The sequence below is a fragment of the Limulus polyphemus genome, unplaced genomic scaffold, assembly GCF_000517525.1.
Source record: "Limulus polyphemus unplaced genomic scaffold, Limulus_polyphemus-2.1.2 Scaffold81, whole genome shotgun sequence".
NCBI lineage: Eukaryota > Metazoa > Arthropoda > Merostomata > Xiphosura > Limulidae > Limulus > Limulus polyphemus.
Window position 1 is genome coordinate 152,166 of NW_013665691.1, and position 10,576 is coordinate 162,741.

General features: G+C 33.0%; 1 protein-coding gene across 1 annotated transcript in view; it reads right to left on the reverse strand.

Annotated features, from left to right (window-relative positions):
* Positions 1-1,207: 1,207 nt before the first annotated feature.
* LOC111087963 overlaps positions 1,208-10,576 on the reverse strand; it is a 22,093-nt gene continuing 12,724 nt past the window's right edge. The window contains exons 3-4 of the mRNA XM_022396529.1: positions 8,015-8,105; positions 1,208-1,399 (exon numbers count right to left, since the gene is read on the reverse strand). Coding sequence (XP_022252237.1) covers positions 1,363-1,399; positions 8,015-8,105 — 128 coding nt within the window. The 3' untranslated portion in view covers positions 1,208-1,362. The remainder of the gene's footprint in view (positions 1,400-8,014; positions 8,106-10,576) is intronic.

Here is a 10,576-nt window from a genome sequence, read left to right on the forward strand (position 1 = left end):
CCAAGATTTAACATTGTTAACATTCTTAATATAAAGATACTTTCAGTGTTCTCTACGTGTGTATTTTTGATAAATCAGATTGGTTATCTCTCTCTCTCTCTCTCTATATATATATATATATACAGTATTTAGTTTATCTGTGTAATTTTCTCTTATGGCAACTTATGATTTAAATCACCAAAGATTGTTACAAATCACAATACACTAATTAATTTTACTAAAGTTCACATTTTAGAACTAGGAATTGGTTTGTCTATATTTAAAGAAATTTCAAAATCGAATATTTTTCAACACAAGAGAACCCATATTAGAGAACCCATATTAATAGCCACCAGAGTATCCAAAGATTAAACCGATAATTGGACTTTTTCAAATTACCACAAATTTGTTAAAGTATTTATATAATGCTTGGTGATTTGATTGAATATTAAAAAAGAGAAAGATCGAAAACAGGTTAATTACTTTGACATGAGAAGAACGTTAAAGACTTGTTTTACACCACTTAGGATATTAATTTAGCGATTAGGCGTATTCAGTGTATTTTTAATATATATGTAAGCTAATATATGTTTGATTTGAATCATTAAAGTCACATATTTATAAGTGGAGATTGTGAAGACGGACGTCTATATAACTTAGCATTTTATAACTTTTAAACAAATAGAAACAATGTTGAAAAAAAAGCGATCATAGCTCAGGTCACAAAAGCCGTCACCGATCAAAATAATGTTCAGAAATTTACAAGGCAGGAATTTTCATCAACAAAATACTTGTGTATTCTAAAAATAACTTGGTACTCTGTAGTAACCAACCAACTTCAAAATGTTAACAATATAACCTATTCAACGACGAATATAACGTTAATTGTTCTTTTACTGTAATTTTGAAACTTATAATTTTACAAATGATTCGTGGCTCATAATAGCGTGTTTGAGAACAAATAAAAACACCGGGTTTTGGTAGTAAGATAATGAGTTTGTGGAATTAATAGTTTGAATTATAAATTAATTGTAAACAATAGATTTCTTTAGGACGCTTCCAGAGATAGAAATTGAAACACGCCACGAAAATAATTCACAATAAACAACAGTAAATATATTATATTCTCTTTAATAACTCATTAAACAGCAGTAAATGTATAGCTTATTTCATTCAAAAATATTAAGGGAATTTATTTTCAAGATTTTAAACAAGAAAAATAATTACATGAAAATCAGAAAACATAACTGATACACTGAATTTTTTAATGTTTTATTTTTTATTTCTACATCAAATAAATATTTTTTTCATGTAATTAAAGAATTTCACGTAATTATGACGTTAAAATCATGAAACTTGTCAGATAAGTTTTCCTCAGCAGATTTAGTCGGTCAGCTGTGGGTTAGTTTTATCGACAGACCTAGGGAAATCAAAAACAGAATTATCAAAAAATAATAAATATCCATTTGAAATTAAACTGTAAGAAATACAGTTGTAATAATTAAACTAAGAAATGCAGAGTACTAGGATAACAGTATTAAATTATTCTCGGCTTTTAAAAGATTCTAAATTGCCATCTATATATATAATAAGCTTGCGTTTGTCTGTCCGAAACTTTTCTCGCAAATTTCTCGATCAAACGCTATAAATCTCATATCGTTTAAAAGGCCTTTGTCCTTGGAGTCCGGATTACATATGGGCTTTTCAAATCAGAATCACCTTGACTGTTTTTTGCTTAGTTGAGCTTTTTAATGCAACGAATTTGCTACACGGTGGTACAATGTCGTTGCCATCACGTAACGACTGGCTTCCATTTGAACTTTAGTTTTTCATTTGCAAAGTATTTTACACAAACAACACTTAACCCGCGTGTAATTTCCTAAAATAAGATGAACATTACACCAAATATAATTGTATGGGCTTTCGCGATCTATTTAGATCTAAAATACGTAAGCGCAGTTCGTTCAAATCGCATTCCGACGTTTCTGCATATTCATCTAAGTTTGCCTTCACTACAACCTTATACATTTACTTTACTTTGCAATAATTTAGCTTCGGTTCGTTTCGTAAACTACTATAAAGACCTTTTAGCTATTTTTTCTTTCCTTCTGGGTTTATTTTTCTTTTTTTTGTGAATTTCTTTGTTTCATATCATAAAACCCTGTCATACACTGAATGCTCATAGCTGTTTCATACTCTGTACTCTATCATAAATACCAGTACTTTGCTATATTGTTTACTTTACATGTAGTTTTATTAAATAAAGTTGCGTACATGTAGTTTTATTAAATAAAGTTGCGTGCGTGTAGTTTTATTAAGTAAAGTTAAGTCTACGTGAGTTTGTTTGTTTGACCATGTTAAGCTTTTTTCAAATATACCAGGATTTATCGATCTAACACATAATGCCTGCAAGAAAGCGTAGCTTAAATGGCGTGCGTGGAAATTATAGAATAAGGAAAATTCAAGCGAAGGGCTTGAAAACTACCACAAATATTTTGCGGGTCACGGCTAGTTTTAAATAATTGCCGATTGAACAAGAATTAACTATATAATTTCAGACAGTTCCTATATAAATCGCTTTGAAGATAGTTTTGTTCTTGATTACCATCTGTAGTACATTGCACTGGTAGATATTTTCAAACACGCATAAAAGTTTCACAATAGATTTGTGTGCTGTGGCCACCGCAAGTATCAGACTCCGAATTATAGTCTTATAAGCCATCAAGTTATCACTGAACCATCAAGGAGTGAGAAATAACAATACACTGTAATAACAAATTCTATAGTTTTCATATTTATATATTTCTCTTAGGCGTTTTAAACATTTGAACCTGAACTCATATCCAAAAAAACCTATCGATTTTGTAAATTAAATATATTATCATAATGAATAACCTACGTTATTTAAATATTTTGATTTTCACTAATGATAATTCCTGTAGCAGACATCGTACTTCGTACTGTGTCTTACTAAACCGTTATGAGAATCCCCGTGGCAGATACATTGCTTCGTACTGTGTCGTACTAAACCGTTATGAGAATCCCCGTGGCAGATATATTGCTTCGTACTGTGTCGTAATAAACCGTTATGAGAATCCCTGTGGCAGATACATTGCTTCGTGCTGTGTCGTAATAAACCGTAATGAGAAGCCCTGCTGCAGACACCGTTCTTCGTATTGTGTCGTACTAAGCTGTAATAAGAATCCCTGCTGCAGATACCTTACTTCGTATTGTGTCGTAGTAAGCTGTAATAAGAATCCCTGCTGCAGACACCGTTCTTCGTATTGTGTCGTACTAAGCTGTAATAAGAATCCCTGCTGCAGACACCGTTCTTCGTATTGTGTCATACTAAGCTGTAATAAGAATCCCTGCTGCAGATACCTTGCTTCGTGCTGTGTCGAGTATTTTTTTATTACGCAACAATCACAGAAGCATTGTGGCGTTTGATCAAATTTTTAACATCATAAAACCAAAGAAACTTTTATTATTAATTATAAACAAACTGTGTGTATAAAGTAGCATAGGGAATGGGTTATAATGTGTTATTGCTGTACGTCAGCTTTTAGCTGGATAAGTGCCAAATAGAATCATTAATGTTGCTGTACCCTATTGGCTCATCGATAAGTCTGAGGACTTATAGTGCTAAATATTGCGTTTCGACAACCACGGTGAGCAGAATACATATAGCCCATTGAGTAGCTTTGCGCTTAACAACAAACAAACGAAAAAATTTTAATTCTGTTTATGAATAGTAGAGCACTTTGATCAGATGTCAAATAGAAAATATTCACAAGATATCCGAACACACTTAAAAAAGACAAAAGTTGCAAACATAGTTATGAATTTAGTGAATATCTTAGACTATAAAACCAACACAAAAAATTCACGAAAATCGCAAAATGTATTTGTAAATATAAAAACTTAAAAATTAGAATCGAAATCAGTTTGCATTTCCGAAATAACAGAAAACGATAAGAACAGAATTAAGGACATGCGAGAGGAAGCGACCTGCAATTTGCAAATTATTCTGACCAGTTAAAAATATTCTATCTAAGAATGCGGAGAGGGTTTTAACTGCTATGCAAATTTGTTTCATGGTTTGTAAAAAATGTTCCTCGACTGTCGTGAAAAGACAAGGAAAAAACAAATATGATGAAAGAGAAAAGTGGGTCTCGTGAACAAATCCAATTACGCATCCACCCCACCCATTTCCTACTGTTGCGAAGACAGGATAGACGTGGGTTTTGATATTTTCTGGGATTGCGGTACTCTTTTTTTTATTGATCTATGAATATTAGCATACATATAGAACAATAATGTGCAGCCGTGGAGGATTTTAGGTTGGTAAGAATTCTAACAACAGCAGATAGCATTAAAAATTCAGTCATCAGAAAAACTGAATAGAACTCCCACTATAAATATCTCAATATGTACGAAGAAGGAAGGGTTCACTAGATGAAGAATCACAGCAATTTAAATACAGTATACTTGTATTTCCAAACTCGCGTTACAAATACAAATCCTTTTCTTTCAATAAAAAAATACATAGAACTGCTGGTATGAAAACACCTCATTACCTATATTTCGTTGTATCTAAAGGTTTGGTTGTAGCTAAGCACAAGGTCAACAATTGCTATTTGTGCTGTGCCTACCACGGGTATCAAAACCCAGTTTTTAACGTTATAAGCTTTCAGACTTACCGCTGTGCCATTGGGGGCGGGGGGCATATCTTAAGGGAAGCCCATTAAATACATCAAATACGTGTAATAATCAACTTATGTAAGAGAGACGTGCCTTCTCTAAAAACACAATTTTCTCCTTCAGACTACATATATAACCAAATTATTAATCAGACTGATGAAAAACCTGCCCTAGCAATTTGGACACGACATCATCAAGTACACTCAAACAGATGGGTGAAGTTGGTAAAAATATTTTAGTTGAATTCCGATCCTCCATCAAAATCCTATTAAAAACAACCCACATATTCAGCTCGAAATAAACCATGCATATGTTATGTCTGCCTTAAACCTAGCATAGAACACCTATATTCACATTTATATTTCGGTAGAATTGATTTGTTGAATTTGGCTAAGCAGTAACATTTCTCTTTATTCACATCTCAGTGGGTTAGAGGTAAGCCTGAGGGCTTATAGCACTAGAAATCGGGTTTAAATACCCTCGGTAGGCAGATCACAGATAACCCATTGTATAGCTTTGTGGTTAACAACAAACTAAAATTTTCTTTTTATATCTAGCAAAAAAAAAAAGAAGAAAGAAAAAGGCTGTATGTGCTAGATGTCCCTAATTTAGAAATAATAGACTAGAATGAAGGAGCTAGTCAATACCACCCACCACCAACACTTGGATCATTCTAATCGAATAGCGGGATTGACCCTCACGTAATAATAACCCATGATCGAAAGAGTAAGCACGTTCAGTGATGGGATTCGAACCAGAGTTCTGCAGATTGCAAGTCGAACGTCCTAACAATCTGACCATCCCAAGCCACACTAAAAACTTAATCTTATAATAATACTATTCCAAACATTCTAAAACAGAGTCAGTCGAGATATTGTGATATATATATAAATTCATGTATTACATCTCTTAATCTGTTAGAATTAGACAACTGTCCATGTTGCGTTATTATAAATGCCTAAGCAACTATAAATTAAAACATGTTTAGCTTCTTCCAAGTTATCAACCGAAGTTAGTATACTTACAGTTGCTTAACATCCACCAAAACAAAGATAAGTAACTGACAAACACCTACTAAAATGTAAACGGATAATTGGTTGAAACATACCAAACTATGAATGACAGCTGATTAACAACAACCAGCTATATACAGATGGTACTTATATACGGACTTCTGCGTAACACCCATTAAGCTATACACGAATGGCTAATTAGCACCAAATAGCAATATACGGATACATACTTAACATCAACCAGCTATATACGGATGACTACTTCGCACTAACTCACTATACATGAATGTTTACCTATCGCCAACTAGCTGTACATGTATGACTACTTCGCACTAACAAGCTGTATAAGAATAATTACTTAGCACCAACCAAATTATATATATAAATGGCTACTTAACACCAACCAGCTACAGACGGATAACCACATAGCACCAACCAGCTACATACGGGTGCTTGCTTAACACAAAAACATTCTATACACAGATAGCCACTTAATATCCACCCAAATATACACATATGGCTTCCTAACACCTACAAAGCTATACACGGATGGCTGTTACCTAAACCCCCACTAAATTGCCCATGAGCGGCTGCTTAACCCCACCAAGCTATCCATGAGTGGCTGATTCACAACTATTAAACAATAAACGGAGGGCTTATTCACACCCACCGAGCCATACACGGATGGCTGATTCACACTCACTAAGCCTTACACGAATGGCTGCAAATTATACGGATGATTGCTTAACACCCGTCAAACTATATTGTTTAATATATTCGACATCTTATGTTTCGATAGGTGTCTGACATGAACCAGTTTGTATTGGTTATCAGATTGCCACCTGATGTAATTAAATAGCTACTTTATTAATCACAATAGCTGCCGGTTATCAACTAGTTTAGGATTTAATAATTATTTTGTATTATCAAGCTTATAATTGTACGGATGTGCGTTTTTGATCAGTTGATTATTGGTTAGATGCCTGATATCTACATCGTTGTGATTAAATAACTATATGACTTCAGCCATATTCAGTGATAGTTACCTGGCACTGATGAGTTTGTGAATCTAGAATCACTGGAGATCACTAACCTCGACTTGTTGCTATTGGATAGATCTCGTATAGCTATTGGGCAATTGCCTATCATCTACCCCTTTGAATGGACGATTGCCTAATATCAGCTTATCTATCATCAGAAAACGGTCTTATTACTCTTATATCTATCAAAGTTTTGACTAGATATCTAATTCCTATTTTCTAACAATGTATAGCTTCTTGGATGAATGTCTCGAACACTGTAATGTTACGTAAGCCCAGCTGAATTTTTACTGATAAAAATAAATCACAGCATATATCTGAGTAGATGCATAACATTTATTAATTTCAATTTTGATGGAAACCTGAATATTGCCAGTATGTAGTTAGAAACTGTTTACGTTTTCCTACCGATAATTAGTTACTTAAGAACTTATCACCCTATGAAATTGGGTAGCTATGTAACAACCATCAAGAATTATCTTAAATATATCAACCCATAAAAGCTATAAACACTACCAACACCTGACAACGTATATTTGGATTTTTGCCTAACGGTTAATGACCTATAAACTGGTAACTGTCTAACACCTGTCGACTTACATAGTTAGATAGATGACAAACACTTCTAACTGGATAGCACTCAACCATCTACAGACACATAAATTGGTAACTGTCTAATACCCGCCAACTTATACTTGGATAGCTGACTAACATGAATACAGTCGAACATAAATTACACTGTTTTGATTATTTTTTCATATATTCTGTGAAATTTTTCAATGTGTTGTTAATTATAAGCATTAATCAACTCACGGACAGGAAGATAAGGCACTGATACAATTATAATTCCTATGAGAGTAGTTAATAAACGTAGACCAATAATTACTTTCACTGATATTGAAGTTTCAACAATAAAAAGTGCTTGCATAGCGCATAACGATAAACGAAGAAATCCCGAGAGGATATAAATCTAAATAAATTTGGTATAAAATATCAAGAAACAAAACAAAGAGTTTTTAATATTTGTTCTAAAAAGGTGCATATTTAACTAAGAATGTTCATAAAAACTACATTCTACATCAGTTGTCATTGTATTCTGTCCTAGGTTGTTTCTAACTAATGATGAAACGTATTGTAAAAATAGTATAAAGTACAGTTAAACAATAATTCATAATCGTAAGTAAAACCAAGTTTTAAAATAAAAGAGTGCTACATGTATGGGTGTGTGACTATATATATATGTTTACAACCGTAAGAATGTTTTTTTATAAATATTTTTACCTTCCACATCTGTAATAATCAGAATAGCCTGTATACACACAGCGAACACTGCCGTCTCCAAAAAACGACAGGATCATTTCTCTGTTGCCACCTAGAAAAAAGAAAAATTTTATGAAATCATAAACTATTTACAATAAATTGTAGCGAGAACAGAGCGTAACCTGCTGGCTCGAAAGTGAAATAAAAACGTCATTATATGATGTTCTCTAATTAAATTTAACGATATTTCAACTCACTGGCCAAAAGGAGGCAATGGTCTTTCCACTTTGATTGTCAAAGGGTCAAAGTCCAGACTATATTTTTGTCAATTAACTCTTTTACACTGCGTTTGGCAAGGACTTTTTCATTTTTAGCTCCACCCAACATTTATATTAAGTAAGATCCTCCAGATTAGAATATATTGAATTAATTATCACCAGGTAACAGAAGAAAACACAACAGAAAAATAAGCATAAATAACATTTGTTTAGACAAAATTTAAGACTTTCTATTAGTAAAAAGAAACATTTCGATTGTCTCCTAATTCTTTGGGAGAGTGTAGTGATTTTTTTATATTGCATGTCCACTTGTTTTTGTAAATTGTTGTACACTACGCAAAATAGTTCTGTTAGCTACTATAGAGATACAGTGTCCTCCTAACACATATATTAAATTATATTTTATAACAAGAACATTTTGAAGAAATGTTTAAATGTATAATAATCTTAAGAAAATAAGATATTTAAAATTAATTGTCTTTATTTTCATTTCGATATAAAAATTTCAATGACTAATTGTCAGTCGTTTAACTTTCAGCGTCCCCTAGAAAATATAAAATGTCAACGCCCTGCACGTTTCGGAATTTAGTCCGTTTCCGAAATGTAAAGAAGTGACATACTCATCGAAATAGTTTACAAGGTGATGGCAATTACAGCCAAATGTTTTTTTTTTTGTTTTTAGCGCAGAACTACACAATGAGAATATTTGTGTTATCTCTGTCGAAGAGACTGAGCTTCGAATTTCAGAGTAATGAGCCATTATTTTTAGAAATAGTCCGTTGAGCCAAAGATGAAACAGAATATAGTGTAAATTACTCAACAAATTTTAATTACATTATCTATTAAAATCTAAGGTCACTAGAAAAAGGGCTTTACTTCTAACCAGACGTAATGAACGATAACGATGTTAAGCTGTTAACGTTATGGTGTGTAAGCAGATCTTTCTTTTGTTTCCAGTCGTGTTATTGAATATTTTATTAAATGTTATTAAACATCCATACTTTGTGTATTGTTTTCACTTTCTTACACGCATTCAACTGTCATATAAGACGTAAACCACAGTTCTCTTATACGTGAGTAGAAGAAACCTACTATTTTGATTGTCATCAGTTCACATTTTAGTTCAATTGATGATAAGATTTTTCATTAGATTTTCCCTTATACGTCTGTAAGTTTTATCACTTCTTTCAAACCCATTATCTATAAAATAATGATTCAGGCTATCTAGCTTTTCAGCTAAATCTAGTTATCAATTCTCTTCTGCTTTCAGTATTATAGATTGTAATAAGAAACATTTCAGGTCATATTACGCAAAAATACTCATATTATGAATAGCTAAAAAATCTAGATTATTAACACTTAGCACCCAGTGGAGCTCACACATCTTCAGGTAGTACTCTTTTGGTTATTAATTTATCCATGCGGGACTAATCGGCTGAACCCAGAATTTCTCCACCTTTCGTTGCTGTAAGTTGTAAGATTCAGATTCAAAGCCAAGTCTATTCTAACTATGCAGATGTTCTTTAGTATCACTCTGATCTTCAGTCGTCTTTCTAGAATGGTATTTAACCCTGGGTATTTTTAAAGCACACGAAATAATCTATAAAATCAATTCAGCTAGTAATGGTGCAGTGTATACATGTCTGCCATTTTCGAATTCTTTAAAGAATGGAAAATGTGAAGCCGGACAAGAATTATTCCCCTATTCCATCAGCTGATTTTTTATTTGTCAGGTGCTAGTAACAAAAGTGTTATAGAGGTATAAACATACTACAAGTGGAATAAGAGCCTAATCGGAAGCAGTAGAAACACCACCCTTGTTATTCCACTTGAAAGCTTATTAATTTAAAATCTCATTTGTAGGGTATAAAAGCTTAACCTCAACACATTACCAATAGATAAGGTTAGCGTTAAAAAGCTTCAACACAGGAGTGCTTAATTAAAGTTCTTCAGATACAACCTGCAACGTGTTAAGCAGTACAAGCTCGCCTGATATTCCCATTGTGGATCTCACGTTATGTGGCCACCAACGGAAACACTTATAAATGGCTACATGACTTTCATAGGTATAGCAGTCGACTAGTTTTTTGAGGCTTCCGAGAGACTATTTCAAAACTCAAAGTACCAAACTATACACAAATACTCGCTTAGCTAATAAATAATAACAGGGTTTATGAGTTGTTTCTAAATTACGTGTAACTTTGCGCTCAAAAGTAGTCGTTCGTCACATACCACTACTTATAGTTTCAGATATGCTATATAGAATCAAATACGTGTAGTTTAGAGATTGGAAGTAGCCCTCAGC